This window comes from Sapajus apella, unplaced genomic scaffold (genome assembly GCF_009761245.1).
Source record: "Sapajus apella isolate SASKATOON/1434 unplaced genomic scaffold, GSC_monkey_1.0 scaffold18, whole genome shotgun sequence".
Lineage (NCBI taxonomy): Eukaryota > Metazoa > Chordata > Mammalia > Primates > Cebidae > Sapajus > Sapajus apella.
This window is the reverse complement of record NW_022436958.1, coordinates 22,757,253-22,772,703: the sequence shown is the minus strand read 5'-3', so window position 1 is coordinate 22,772,703 and position 15,451 is coordinate 22,757,253. Positions and strand designations below refer to the sequence as shown.

At 37.8% G+C, this 15,451-nt stretch overlaps 1 protein-coding gene across 13 annotated transcripts in view; it reads left to right on the top strand.

The window, feature by feature from the left end:
• WDSUB1 (WD repeat, sterile alpha motif and U-box domain containing 1) overlaps nucleotides 1-13,812 on the top strand; it is a 58,315-nt gene extending 44,503 nt beyond the window's left edge. For 10 of the 13 annotated variants that reach the window (XM_032286490.1, XM_032286498.1, XM_032286500.1 and 7 more), the window contains 2 exons: nucleotides 1,707-1,847; nucleotides 13,418-13,812. In XM_032286490.1, the coding sequence (XP_032142381.1) occupies nucleotides 1,707-1,847; nucleotides 13,418-13,575 (299 nt within the window). In that variant the 3' untranslated portion in view covers nucleotides 13,576-13,812. Of the gene's footprint in view, nucleotides 1-1,706; nucleotides 1,848-8,891; nucleotides 8,981-13,417 lie in introns of all 13 variants that reach the window. The other 3 variants (XM_032286492.1, XM_032286495.1, XM_032286497.1) reach the window with 2 other exon arrangements.
• Nucleotides 13,813-15,451: the final 1,639 nt, after the last annotated feature.

Sequence of the window (15,451 nt, the reverse complement as noted above, 5' to 3'; positions counted from 1 at the left end):
TTTTTTTTTTTTTTTTTTTTTTTGTATTTTTAGTAGAGATGGAGTTTCACCATGTTGGCCAGGCTGGTCTTGAACTCCTGACCTCAAGTGATCCACCTGCCTCATCCTCCCAAAGTGCTGGGATTACAGGTGTGAGCCACTGTGCCTACCCTGCCCTTTCCCTCTTGAGTTTCATGGTGGTGATTTATGTTTGTGTCATAGCTGAGAAGCCCTGAGCTTGGGAAACCCCTAGTCTTACAAGGGGGCTACCAGCAAAATAGCCCCTACGAGGAAGACATTATAGTGGTCAGGAAACATCTGTCCTCCTTGGGGAGGGAAACACTATCTCTAGCTTTCAAGGATGATTTTAGACATCCTTGAGAAAACTGTCCAAAACACAGGGTGTCCTAAGATGTGTATAAATATTATGGGGCATTACCTCCCAACAGAAAGAAAGTTGGTTTGGCTTTTTCTAGTAACTATAAGGCATTCTGAAATCTAATTCTTCTACCTACTTCAACATCAAGTAGAACTGTCATATAGTTCTAAAAGTGTAAACAGCCAATAATTCTAAAATTCCTAAAATTAGCTGGGCACGGTGGCTCACGCCTATAATCCCAGCACTTTGGGAGGCTGAGGCAGGTGGATCACGAGGTCAGGGGTTCGAGACCAGCCTGACCAATATGGTGAAACACTGTCTCTACTTAAAAATACAAAAATTAGCCGGGAATGGTGGCGCGTACCTGTCATCCCAGCTACTTGGGAGGCTGAGACAGGAGAATTGCTTGAACCTGGGAGGTGGAGGTTGCAGTGAGCCAAGAGCACGCCATTGCACTCCAGCCTGGGTGACACAGCAAGACTCTGTCTCAAAAAAAAAAAAAATCCTAAAATTAATTATGACTATCTAAAACTAAAAATTAGGATAATTTTTTAAAATTAAGAATACAAACAAGTGAAACATGCATACAGATGAGCTTTTTTTTGTGATTGTGTTTCTTACAAGAATCAGCAAATATACCCAATTTCATTAAGTTAAAAATATGGTATTTTTATGTTTTGAACTCAAAACATATTTAAAAATGATTTTAAGGAAATTTTTTGTTGAATCAAGAACCAGTAATAGCCTTTTCTAATTTTAGAGAGTATATTAATGTCTGGCAACCTGAAATTTTTGAACTTTCAGAATCTAAGTTTATTTAAAATTATTAGCTGCTGATATATTTTAATCATACAGTATTCTATAAACAGAGATTTGTTAATGAATTTATAAAAAAATAACAATAGTTCCTTGTGCTAAAACAGGATATCAGAAGATTGATTTCTGGTGGTAGTAGATAAAATCTCTATTTGTGATTGGGTGTGGTGGCTCACACCTGTAATCCCAGCACTTTGAGAGGCTGAGGCAGTTGGATCATTTGAACCCAGGAGTTCGAGACCAGTGTGGACAATATAGTGAAATCTTATCTCTACAGAAAATACATAAATTGATTAGGCATGGGGTGGTGTGTGCCTGTAGTCCCAGCTACTCAGGAGACTGAGGTGGGAGGATCACTTGAGCCCAGGAGGTTGAGGCTGCAATGAGCAGTGATTGTTATGCCATTGCACTCCAGCCTGGGCAAAAGAGTGAGACCCTGTCTCAAAAACAAAAACTCCAACAACTCTGTTTGTGAATGACTTGCATAAGGATTACTAGTAGGTATCCAACCCTAACAATACTTTCTTTTCAGAATCTTTAGGACTGCGTAGTAAAGTGCTGAGGAAAATTGAAGAGCTCAGGACCAGGGTTAAATTCCTTTCTTCAGAAATTCCTGATGAATTTATATGTCCAATAACTAGAGAACTTATGAAAGATCCAGTCATTGCATCAGGTATGTGTGATACTTTACTAAGTTGCAGGAGATGTTTTGTGCTAAATGAATAAAAAATGTAGAAAGTTCTCAGAAGTTTGCTTAAATGTAAAGAATATTCAGAATTCGCTTTCTTTTAAATAATTTGGTTTTCCTTAAACTAATTAGACCTTGGGTGAACAAATGAACATTGTACATTTCATAATAAAATTGGACAGAGTAGTTATGGAGTTGACACAAAAGGATTTTTACTTAAACTTGTGAAATGTGTATTTAGTTGCTAGGATGTAAAGATAAAATACTATTTTTTAAAAGATAGATTGTTGAGATCTCTTATGTTTGTCTACCATGAATTTAAACAATCTTATACAAATAAGAATTTAATTATAAAGTCGTATCATTCCATATTTCTAATCATTAACAGACCTACATACTTTATTATACATAGTTGTAATCAGTGAATCCAAATTATATATATTTAAAATTTTGACCTACAGCTTCCTTATATGTTTCTGATTATTAGCTTAGTCTGCAGTGGCTTTGCCTAAAGTTTGTTGCTTTGAATAGCTTTATTCCATTGTGGCTCTGTGCTACGTCGTGTTTGACTTTTCTGTTAGTCGGTATATACGTGCTTGTAAATGGCATTATGCTGATATCTTTGCACATTTCTTTCTGTTGTTACTGTTACTTAGGGTAATTTTCATGGGTTATGTGTTGCAAAGAATTAGTCAACTTGAGGATATTTTATGAATGTGAAAACAGTTTGATAACATTTTGTTAGATGTGTTTTTTTTTTAATTTTTTTATATTTTACTGGGGACCTCTTGATAGATGTGTTATTTTCTAGAAAAAAACCAGTTTAGAGTGCTGCCAGCAATATATCTAAATTGCACCTGTTTTTCCAGTTTTGTGATCATTGTAATTTATAACTTCATTTACTTTTGCTAGCTTAATAGTTGTTTTGAAACTCTACTCCTTACTTTGCTAGGGAGGCAATGAATTTTTTTACATGGCAGCTTACTATTTACATATAACTAAGCATAAAATATCTATTAGTCTTCTCCGATAATTAACTTAGCTGATGGACTTAGATACTGACCTTGTATATGCTGTCCACATTATTTGTGGAACTAATTATGCCATAAATTAGCGTCTTATTATTATGGGTTATTCTATAGTAGGTACTTAAAGCTGTACCTGTATATAATAAGCACTAAATACAAGTGCTATTAGCTATTTTTATTTCAGGCTATGAAATTTTCTATGAGTATAGCAGTGGCCGCAAATTTTTTGACTTTGGTTTATCAGTACTCTTGTTTGCAGTTGAAAGCAGCTCAAGTCAAGTTAGTTTAAGCAGAGATGGCAATTGATCTGTTAAAAGTGAATCTCAGGAAAACCTGGCAGCAAAGATTGTAGTAATTTATTGAGAGGCTTCTGAATACTCACTGTTATGTTCAGTGTGCTTTTTTCTGCATGTTAAAAGAAATGACCATAAACAGGCCTCAAATTTTAGTTTAATCTACCAGGAGACAGCAATCTGACATTTCCTTCTGGCTGCAACTCTTTTGTGTCTGGCTTCTTTTTCTCAGCTTTCCAGATTGATCTATCTTGTTGTATTGTCAGTAATTCATTTTTATTGCTGAGTAATGTTTCATTGCATAGATATGCTATAATATGTTTGTCCATTAACCTGTCAGTGGACTTTCAGGTCTTTTCTACTTTGTGGCTATTCTGACGGAAGCTGCTGTAACATTTATGTACAGATCTTTGTCTGGACATTTTTCATGCTTTTTGGTTAAATGTGTAGGAGTGAAATTACTGGGTTGTGTAAGTGAATGTTTAAAGGGACTACCAAAATGTTTCTCAAAATGTACCATTTTAAGTTCCCAACTGAGACTTCCAGTTTCTTCACATCTTCTCCAGCACTTGATACTGCTAGTCTTTTCAGTTTTGCCATTTTAGTGGGTGTGAAGTGGTGGTATCTCATTGTGCTTTTAATTTGCATTTCCCTCTTGACTAATGATGTTGAGCATCTTTTTTTGAGCTTATTTATCCATTCATATATCTTTTTTGTAATGTATGCCTTCAAATCTTTTCCCCATTTTGTATTGGATTATCATATCACATTGTGAGAGTTCCTTATAAATGCTAGATACAAGTCTTTTGCAAGGTAATATATTGCACATATTTTCCCCTGGTCTGTAGCCTGCCTCATCATTTTGATAATGATGTCTCTTATAGAGCAAAACTTTTTAATTTTGATGAAGTCTAATTTATTTTTCACTTTGATTCATACTTTTTGAGTTCTAAGAAATCTGCCTACTGCAAAGTTTCAGAGATCTTTATCCTGTTTTCTTCTAGACATTTTAAGGTTTTATATTTTAGGCTTAGGTCTAGGACTTATTTCAAATTTTTGTATGTGACATTTTTTCCTAAATGAATAGCCAGTTGTTCCAGCATCATTTATTGAGAAATCATTTTCTTAATGAATTATCTGGCACTTTGTTAAAATCACCTGACTTATATCACAGGTCTATTTCTAGACTTTGTATGATGTTTGATTGATTTTTATGTCTCTGTGTTTGCCAGTTACCACAGTGCTTTGATTACTGCAGCTTTATAGTCTTTTTCTGTTGCCCATGCTGGAGTGCAGTGGCTCCATCTTGGATCACTGCAATCTCCACTGCCTGGGTTCATGTGATTCTCATGCCTCAGCCTCCAAGTAGCTGGGATTACATGTGTGCAACACCACGCCTGGCTAAGTTTTTTATATTTTTAGTAGAGATGGGATTTCGCTGCATTTGCCAGGCTGGTCTTAAACAGCTGGCCTCAAGTGGTCTGCCTGCCTCAGCTTCCCAAAATGCTGGGATTACAAGTATAAGCCACTGTACCCGGCTGCTTCATACTAAGTCTTAAAGTCAGGTAGTGTAAATCACAGGACTTAGTTATTTTCAAAACTATTTTGATTATTCTTGATCCTTTTGCCTTTACACATAGATCTTAGAAATACTATTTTAGTTTCCTTGCTCAGATTTTCACTGGGATGATGTTTAATCTATAGAGTTGAACCACTCCAATCCATGAACATGGTATCACTTTGCATTTGCTTAGGTCTTCTTTTCCTTTATTAGCTTTGTATTTTAGTGTGTAGCTTTTGCACATTTTGTCAAAATTATCTTTAGGTAGCTCATTTTAAAAAAATGTTTAAATTTTTACTTTTTAGAGATGAGGTATTATTCTGTTGCCCAGGCTGGCATGCAGTGACACAATTTTAGCTCACTGCAGTTTTGACCTCCTGGGTTCCACGCGATCCTTATGCCTCCCAAGTAGCTAGAACCATAAGCGCATACCACCATGTCCAGCTAAACTTTTACAAAATTTTTATTTTTGTAGAGATAGGGTCTCTTTGTTGCCCAGGCTGGTCCTGAACTTCTGGCTTCAAACAGCCCTCCTAAGATGCTAAGAGGTATAAGCCACTGAGCCTGGCCAGTAGCTGTTTTTTTTTTTGAGACAGAGGTCGCACTCTGTCCCTAGGCTGGAGTGCAGTGGCGCGATATCAGCTCACTGCAACCTCTGCCTCCCGGGTTCATGTGATTTTCCTGCCTCAGCCCCCCAAGTAGCTGGGATCATAGGCACGCCCCACCACACCCAGCTAATTTTTGTATTTTTAGTAGAGATGGAGTTTTACCATGTTGGCCAGGGTGGTCTCCATCTCTTGACCTTGTGATCTGCCCGCCTCAGCCTCCCAAAGTGCTGGGATTACAGGTGTGAGCCACCGTGCCTGGCCAGTAGCTTGTATTTTTATAACACTGTACAATTTGCTCAAATAGAAATATAATTTTAAATAGGAATACTTTTATATATTGACTTTGTGACCTTGCTACATTGATTAGTCATCTTTCAGTACCCAACTCCCTCAATACAAAAATCTGTGGATGCTTAAATCCCACATATATAATGGTGTACTATTTGCATATGACTTACATCCTGTCCCTCCAAATCATCTCTAGATTACTTATGCCCAATACAAAGTAAGTGCTTTGTAAATAGCTGTTATACTGTATTGGCATTTTTTTTTATTGTATTACTTTTCTGAATATTTTCCGTCAGCAGTTAATTGAATCAGTAGATAGACCCCTCAGATATGAAGGACTGTTAGTAGCTTTTTAACATAAGCTTAATAGACTTTCTTCATACATGATTGTGTCATCTGTAAGTAATTTCTTTCCAATCTGTGTGAATCCTTTTCAGAATTACATTCTGAAATTTATAGATTTTATAAATTATTTTATAAATGATACGCCGTTTAAATTATATCCTGTTTTAAAATTTTAAAAATTATTAAATTTTATAAATTATTTCCTGTTATTTTTGGTCAGAATTTTCAGTACAATGTTGTAAAGAAGTGGTGTGTAGACATTCTTATTTTCACTTGCACTTAGAGGGAAAGCATTCAACTTTCACTGTTAAATATGATGTTAGCTGTCCTTATCAAGTTCAAGTTGCCTTCTATCTCCAGTTTGTTGAGAATTTTTAAATCTATTGACTTTCTCCTTTAGACTGTAATAGGATAGATTGCTTCATTAGTTTACTATTGAATCACAATGTGTCTCTCTCTTGGGTCTGGCTTCTTAAACATGTTCGTGAGATTCATCTATATTGTTGCACAAAGCAGTTTAGTTTTCATTTCTGTCTAGAAATCCATTGTGTGCATATAATTCATTCTGTTGATGGGTATTGCTGGCTGTTACAGTGCTGCCATGAACCTTTCTGTACATGTTTTTGGTTAATATATGTATGCATGTCTGTTGGTATATAAGTAGGAGTAGGTATACATAATCAGCATTCCAGAGTGTTAAATCACTTATACATCCACCAGCAGTGTATAGGAATTCTAATTGCTTCACAGCCTTACTTTTTCCTATTGTCTGTGTCTTTCATTTTAACCTTTCTGGTACCACCCATTTATTTTTAAATTTTATTATTTTTAATCAATGCTGTTGTAAGAAACAATAGAGACACATACCTAAATACACTTTGTCCAGCTTTCCCCACTGACGTTTTTCAAAATGATACTATTATATCACAATCAGGATACTGACACTGCTAGAACCCTCAGATCTTAGATTTCCCCAGTTTTACATGTACTTACCTGTGTGTGTGTGTGAAACTCTACAGTCTTATCCTATCTGGAGGTTTCTGATTATTACAGTTGAGATACAGACCATTTCTAAATTAGAACCGGACCCATCATCCCCCCACTCTCTTCCAGTCCCTGGAAGCCACTAATTTGTCCTCCATTTCAAAAATGGTATATCAGTGGAATCATGTAGTGAAAAAGCTTTCAGTTGGCTTTTTTTTTTTTTTTTGCTTACCATAATCCCTGTAGATTTACCACTCACTTATTTTTAACCTTCCTTTGTTACTTTTATAGGTGTTCCTATGGGAAACATATAGTTGAATTAAAAAACCCAATCCTCAGCATTAATAGCAGAATTGAACCAATTTCTTTCTATTGCGATTATTGATACATGTGTGGATGAATTCCTGCCAGCATATAATTCTATTTTGTCTTCTACTTTCCTTTTCCCGCCTACATTTTTCTGAATTGAAAGCATCTGTTTTCAGTTTTTCCTTACATATATCTATTGAACTAATTGCCTCAGAAAAATTTTTAGGACCTGTATTTTCAGCATTCTTGTACTTCATTTTTATTCATTCATTTAAATTACATAAGCAGTATAGACTTAGTGAAAAACAGACAAGCAATTTTAAAAACAGGAGCTCTTCTGAATTCTCATGTATTAATGATACAGTTTAGGTGTATTGTTCTAGATATTTTTCCATCCATTTTATAGTGTTCTATAACAAATAGGCTATGATGCATACTTTTAAAAAGTTGCCTTTGTTTATCAACAGAGAGAATACCATTTGTCGATATATTCAGAACTATACGCTTCATTCTCATATGCAGGATAGCATATCCTGTTATGGATGTCGCCGAAATTAACTCTTATTCTGTTTACAGGCATCTTTCTCCGTTTTTTGGGGTAGTATTTGCTTATGACCTACACACAGCTTGTTCCTTCAAATCATCTCTAGATTACTTACACAATGTAAGTGTTTTGTAAATAGCTGTTATACTGTATTGGCTTTTTAAATTGTATTGTTATTTTTCTGAATATTTTCTATCAGCAGTTGGTTGAATCAGTAGATGCAGACCCAGCTTACCACAAGTGATTCTATAGTGTAGAAAACATCCTCAATCACATAGTATTTACAGGTACATTTGCATAAATTTCTAATACTGATAGGCACTGCTGTACATTTTTAGTTTTAGTTATGGCCATTTTTTAGTTTTAGCAATTTTTAAAAAAAATTGACTTGGTCATTTTTGCCAATTTAGCTGTCCAGATTTTTTTTTTTTTTGGAGACAGAATCTCACTCTGTCATTCAGGCTGGAATGCAGTGGCATGATCTCAGCTCACTGAGACCTCCACTTCCTGAGTTAAGGCAGTTCTCCTGCCTCAGCCTCCCTATAGCTGGGATTACAGGCATGTGTGACCATGCCTAATGTTACAACATAAAGTGGTATTTTTGTTAGAATTACAGGAAACCTGTAAACTACATGTTCACTAGGGCTAAAGAAATGAGTGGAAATGACAGCCCTGCACGGGTGGATGTCCCATCTCTGTTAGTTCCTTCAGGTCTGTTCTGAACATGTGAAAACCTCCTAAACCTGATCTGCCTGCTCTGCTGTTTCTCTAGAGCCGTCAGTGTTTTAGCTTGGTTATGCATAGGAAACATACTTATGCTGTCCAGTTGCAGTTCAAGTATACTGTCTGTCTAATTCCTATTTTTTGTTTCATAGGATTTGTCTTTGTAGATTTTTCTCTTTCATGCCTTGACCACTTCTGGACATGTTTCGGCCATTCTCATCCCCTGTACCTTCTCTCTTAAGCCTTTCTGGGTGTTTTTCTTGGACCTGCCTACCAGCTGCCTTTCCTGCAGTTGTCTAACCGCTGTTTTTACCTGTCCAGTGAGTTTTTTTGTTTTTAATTTCAGTTACTATAGTTGTCTTTTCTGGACATCCCATATACAGGAAGAATAAGAGCATTATCTGTGGAGCCAGACCGCTTGGGTTTAAATCCCAGGTCAGTTACTCCCTACCTGTGTGACCTTGGAAAGTTATTCAGGCCGTGGCTCAGTTTCCTCATTTGTAAAATAGGAATGCTAACAATATCTATATCATAAGGTTGCTGTGTAGATTAAAGAAGTTAATATAGGTAACAGTGCCCTCCAACAGTCTAATATGCTATTTGGCAATAAGTACTTCAAAAGATGGTCAGTGTCATTAATGCAAATCAAAATCATCTCATACCTGCTAAGATGGCTATAATCTAAAAGTAGGAAAATATGTGTTGGCAAGGATGTGCAGAAAATGAAACCTTTGTGTGTGGCTGCTATTAAACGGTTTGGAAGTTCCTCAAAAAGTTACCACAGTTCCACTCCTAAGTATATAGGCAAGAGAATTAAAAACACATGCTCATACAAAAAGTTGTACAAGCACAGCAGCATTATTAATAGCCCAAAGGTGGAAACAACCCACATATCCATCAACAAGTGAATGCATGACATAGGGGTATAGCCATACAACAGAGGATGGTCCTTGGCAACATTATGGTAAGTGAGAGAAGCCCTACACCAAAGGCTGCATAGTACGTGATTGCCGTTATATGAAATGCCCCCAACAGGCAAATCCATAGAGACAAAGTAGGTTAGAGGTGGCCATGGGCTGAGGGGGCAGTGACTGCTAATGGGTATAGTGATATACAACTTGGAAACATACCAAGAACCACAGATGGGTGAATTTTATAGTGTGAAATATATCTCAAAAAGAGCAAAAAGGCAGTCACAGGTAACAGTATCTGCAGAAAGCATGTTTCCCTCTCTAAGACCGAGGAAACATAAGTTGAGTTTCTCAGAACCTCCATCTCTCAGAGTCAGAACTCAGAACCCCAAAGTGGGGGAGTTACGCAGCGGCTGCCAGTGTCTGTAAGGAGGCAAAAGTAAAACAGATGCGAAGCAACCAAAACAATCCAGAGACTGGGGCTTTGGCATGTCACCCAGGCTGGTCTTAAACTCCAGGGTTCAAGTGATCCACTCACCTTGGCCTCCCAAGTGCTCAGATTATAAGCATGAGCCACTGAGCCTGGCTGACTTTCTTAAAAAATACATATACCTTGGTATGTATTCCTATTACAGTCAGGAATGTAAGGGGTGCTCTCAGCTATCGTTTTAGAAATATTAGCCACCCCTCACGTCTGCCCCCCGCCCCACAAAATAAAACTTGAAAGGGACAAACCCTTTCTATATAATCGTATGTGTAGAAAGCCCAAAAGAAGAAAAATCTACAAACAATATGAATTTGGCAAAGTAGCAAGTTAAAACATTGAGTAAACCAAAGCACTTAAAAGGTATAACTGAATGCCCAGGTTACAGTAACAAAAACTAGAACAAATGAGACTCTGGAACAAACGAAACCCTAAATGTGGCTGGGTGCAGTATAATCCATGTCTGTAAATGTTGTTTGAGGTGTTCTAGACCAGCCTGGGCAACAGTGAGAACCACTTCTCTACAAAAATGTTTAAAAAATTAGCTGGGTGTAGTGACATGTGCCTGTAATCCCAGCTACTCTGGAGGATAATCTCGGAGGATCACGAGCCTGGGAGGTAGAGGCTGCAGTGAGCTGCGATCATGTCACTGCACTCTAGCCTGGGTGACAGAGTGAGACCCTGCCTGTCTCAGGAAAAAAGGAAACACACCAAAACCCTAAACTTAAGAAATACATAAAACTTTCAAACCTACATAAAAACGAAAACATGCCTGTGAAAGTATAATGGCAGGCGCAGCACGCTGAGGGCTAGGAAGACTCAGTGGCAATGGGATGTCAATGTCAGCTTTTTCCATTTTACAGGCTTGACGTGATCCTGATAAAACTTTTTGCGGAGAGATACACGAGGTGATTATTCAGCAAAAATAACCTTGGGGGAAAAAATGAGGAAGGTTGCTAACCTATGAGAGTTATATGTCGAGAAGCCTCGATAAGTCAGTGTGTAGTGTTGGCCCAGGAATAAAACAATGGAAAAGTTTAAAATCTGGAAATCGATCCATATGCATTTGGAAATTTAGAGATTGATAAGGATAGCATTTTAAATCAGTGGCAAAATTATTTCCAACAAGTGGTATTTCGACATCTGAACCACCGTGTGGAAAGGGATAAAATTGGATTCATCCTGTATGCCATACATTTAAATTAATTCCCAATGAATCAGAAACCCACACATAAAAAGGGAAATTTGCAGAGTGCAGCGGCTTCACCTGGAGTCCCAGCTATTTTGGAAGCCGATGTAGGAGGGTCACTTGAGCCCAGGAGCTTGAGACCAGCAGGACCCCATCTCTTCAAAGACAATGTAGGCAAATTCCTTGATAGGAATTGAGAAAACTTCACTATCCGGGAATCAAGGGAGAAATTGATGAAGTGTTGATATTCCACATCTATGAAATCTTAAGGACAACCTAATAGAAAAATGGGCAAAACATATGAATGGCTCACAGGAAAAAGAAAAGCAAATGGCTCAAACATGTTAACAAAAGATTCTCCATCTGATGTATTGTACTGTTGCTTACCTAGAGACTGGCAGAAATCCAAGAGTTTGACAACATACACTGTTGGTTAAACTGTAGGGGAAAAAGGCATTCTCATAAACATTGCTAGTAGGAATGAAAAATGTAGAATTCCTGTGGAAGTAAGTTGGCACTATCTAGCAAGATTATGCTGCTTTAGGAATTGTACTTCTGAAATCTCCCCAAAACAAAAGTGACACATGCACAAGACTTCGTTGTAGCACTATTTGTGTTTTGTGTGTGGTGTTTTCCTTGGGTTTGTGTTGGTACAGCACTGTTTGTAAAAGGCAAAGATTGGAAACCACACAGATGTCTATCAGTACATCTATTCAGTGGAGTACTGTGGGGAGAATAAATAGACCAAGGTGCAAACTAGTGTGGCTAGTATGCTGTTATGTAGAATATGGACTGTGTGTACATATACGTATGTTTCAAAAATGGATTACACATGGTTACTTATATAGGAAGGGTGGGGAACAAGGATTGGACAGGGTTAGATTAGACCCTTCTGAAGGTACCTTGTTTTAGTTTAGATGGAGTCTCGCTTTGTCACCAAGGCTGGAGTGCAGTGGTATGATCTCAGCTCACTGGGACTCCACCTCCTGGGCTCAAGTGATTCTCCTGCTTCAGCCTCTTGAGTAGCTGGAATTACAGGTGTCTGCCACCATGCCCGGCTAATTTTTATATTTTTAGTAGAGATGGGTTTTGCCATGTTGGCCAGGCTGATCTTAAAACTCCTGACCTCAAGTGATCTGCCCTCCTTAGCCTCCCAAAGTGCTGGGATTACAGGTGGGAGCCACCATGCGCAGCTTATAGTTTTACTGTGGTTTTCGAACACAGTATTTTGAGACCACTCTAGTGAATTTACCTTGATGACAGAAAGAACCGTAATGTAAACTTAAATATCTTTCAGTTTTATGTTAGTAAATATATTAGCATTATTTTGAAACAACATATACTGTACATTAAACGTGTAAATGAAATCAGCAACCAAAGTTTTCAGCTTGAAAAACAGCTACAAGTATAAAAATGAAAGTAGTGAAGCAAAAGTCCAGTCTTTACATGTGTAAAGGCAAAGAATTTTGTAAGAATACGGTGTTAAGAAAACCTGAGCAGCTGGGCACAGTGGCTCACACCTGTAATTCCAGCACTTTGGGAGGCCGAGGCGGGTGGATCACCTGAGGTCAGGAGTTTGAGACCAGATGGCTAACATGGTGAAACACTGTCTCTACTCAAAATACAAAAAATTAGCTGGGTAGGATGGCAGGCACCTTTAGTCCCAGCTAACTCAGGAGGCTGAGGCAGGAGAATCACTTGAACCTGGGAGGCGGAGCTTACAGTGAGTTGAGCTCTCACCACTGCATTCCAGCCTGGGTGACAGCGTAAGACTTGGTTCTCCCTTCCCCTCCCCGGCCAAAAAAAAAAAATTGCCAGTGGATTTAAAAAAAAACCTAAGTCCCTTCACTGTCAAATCCTTAGTGGGGTAAATTCTGTCATCTCTGGGTGAGTATCTGTTTTCCTGACTTTTCAAGGTGTTCAAAAGTTTTGCTGCGTCATAGGCTCTTTTCAGCAGCTCTGATGGGCAGTTTATCCTCACTCCCACTCCACCAACTCTGTTCCTTTCTTCTCTTCCACTGTGTCTGAATGTGACAGGGTCCCTGTCCCAGTTGTACCGTTCAAAGAGTTTATGTTACTCTTCTGGGTAATTTTTGCTTCATACATCTCCATCCAATCTTAATGCTTTTCAGATGTTTTGGCAGAGATTTTTGGGAGTGGTGGTACAGAAGAGGAATACCATTTAAGTCACAATAAAGGCCTCTGCAAAGAGTTTTTGCACTCATTCATTTTAGTAATCCTAATTTCTCTTTCCTACGTCATGTAATTTGTATGATTTTTTTTTTCAGATGGCTATTCTTATGAAAAGGAAGCAATGGAAAATTGGATCAGAACAAAGAAACGTACGAGTCCCATGACAAATCTTGTTCTTCCTTCAGTGGTACTTACACCAAATAGGACTCTGAAAATGGCCATCAATAGATGGCTGGAAACACATCAAAAGTAAAATTGTTGATATTATATTGTTTAAATTTTCAGTAATCTCATTTGAATGATTTAAAGGTAATTACTAATCAGACATTATTAAAAAAACAGGAAAAAGGTAAACTTTTTCAATTTAGTTACCTATAAAAATTGTCAATTTCCATTCTTTAAAAATACATGGACTTTTACTATAAAACCTTTTTGTACTAGTGAAAAAAATCTTCAGCTGTATAGAAATAAAGTTATACTTTAAACTGCAGTGCCCCAATTTTCTTTTATTCCTCTTAATATTATTCCCAACAGTGTCCACATTTATTCTTGTTAGATGTAGGTCATCTCTCTTTATAACTCAAGAGTGGGCTACTCTAGAATAACAGATATTTACATTCTACTTACTAGCCATTCATTCAGTAACTCTTTGGAGCCCTTTTAAAGAGAATTTGCAGCAAAATGGTTGTAGATTGTTTATGATTAAATTGAGAAAAAGCACCTCAGATGTTTAAGTAATTTTGTTGGATTTTACGTTTGCAGGAGGGTAATGAATTTTTTCTTATTTTCCAAACCTATGTATAAGTTAGATGAAATAAATCCTGAATAAGTTGACTTTGCTGAAATATATAAAATGGCAAACTCTAGCCTCGCTTCAGAATTAAGAATTCTTAAAAGTTCTCGCATATAATTCTAAGCTGGGGTAACAAAAGCATTTTTACACAATAGCCTGATACATTCACTCCAGAAAAAAACTCCAGGTTGAGGAAGTGAAGGCAGTGCTAACTTCTTACTTGCCTGTCCAGTGTTGTTACTAGAATGGAAGCCATCCGCGGGGAGCTTGTTAAAACTGCACTGCAAGCACAGGCCGGACCTCTGCGCCTGCACCCTTCTTTGCACTGTTACCCCCAAAACTCGCAATGGGGACTTGTTCAAGAATTTCGAAACTTGGAAATAAAAAGGGAAAAGCAATGTAAATATAGGAAAAGGTTGATCACGCATTTTATAAACTCACAACTAATATGCTACATGTTCACAGACAGGCAGCAAGCCTTAACACTGAAATCTCCAGACACCATTTCTTTATAATTCTTTGTAAACATTTTAACTTAATGTATTACTAAACTTTGTTAACCTTTACGTCATAACTAGGATTCATGATCAATGGTTCCAGAAAAGTAATTTTTTTTCATATCACATGCTTCTCACATTCTTACTGTTGAGGACTAGAAAGGTTGGAAGTATGTTCTAGGTGTTTTTCTGCTGTATTCTTTTCATTTTTTAGAATCTTGCTCTGTCTCCCAGGCTGGAGTGCAATGGCATGATCTGGGCTCACTGCAACCTCTGGCTCTTAGGTCCAAGCAGTTCTCCTGCCTCAGCCTCCCGAGTAGCTGGGATTACAGGTGCATGCCACCACACCTGGCTGATGTTTGTATTTTTAATAGAAACAGGTTTTTACCATGTTGGGTAGGATGCTCTTGAACTCGTGACCTCATGATCCACCTGCTTTGCCCTCCCAAAGTGCTAGGATTACAGGCATGAGCCACCATGCCTGGCTGTTTTTCTGTTTTATTCTTTATAGAAAGTATGCTAATAATTTCAACAGAACACTTTTTTTTTTTTTTTTTTTGAGACGGAGTTTTGCTCTGTTTCTCAGGCTGGGGTGCAGTGGTGCAATCTTGGCTCACTGCAACTTCTGCCTCCTGGGTTTAAGCGATTCTCCTGCCACCACGCCCACCTAATTTTTCTATTTTTAGTAGAGACCGGGTTTCCCCATGCTGGCCAGGCTGGTCTTGAACTCCTGACCTCAAAGTGATCCACCTGCCTCGGCCTCCCAAAGTGCTGGGATTACAGGGGTAAGATACTGTGCCCGGCCCAGAACAGTTTTTAAACGTAAAAGAACTTACCAT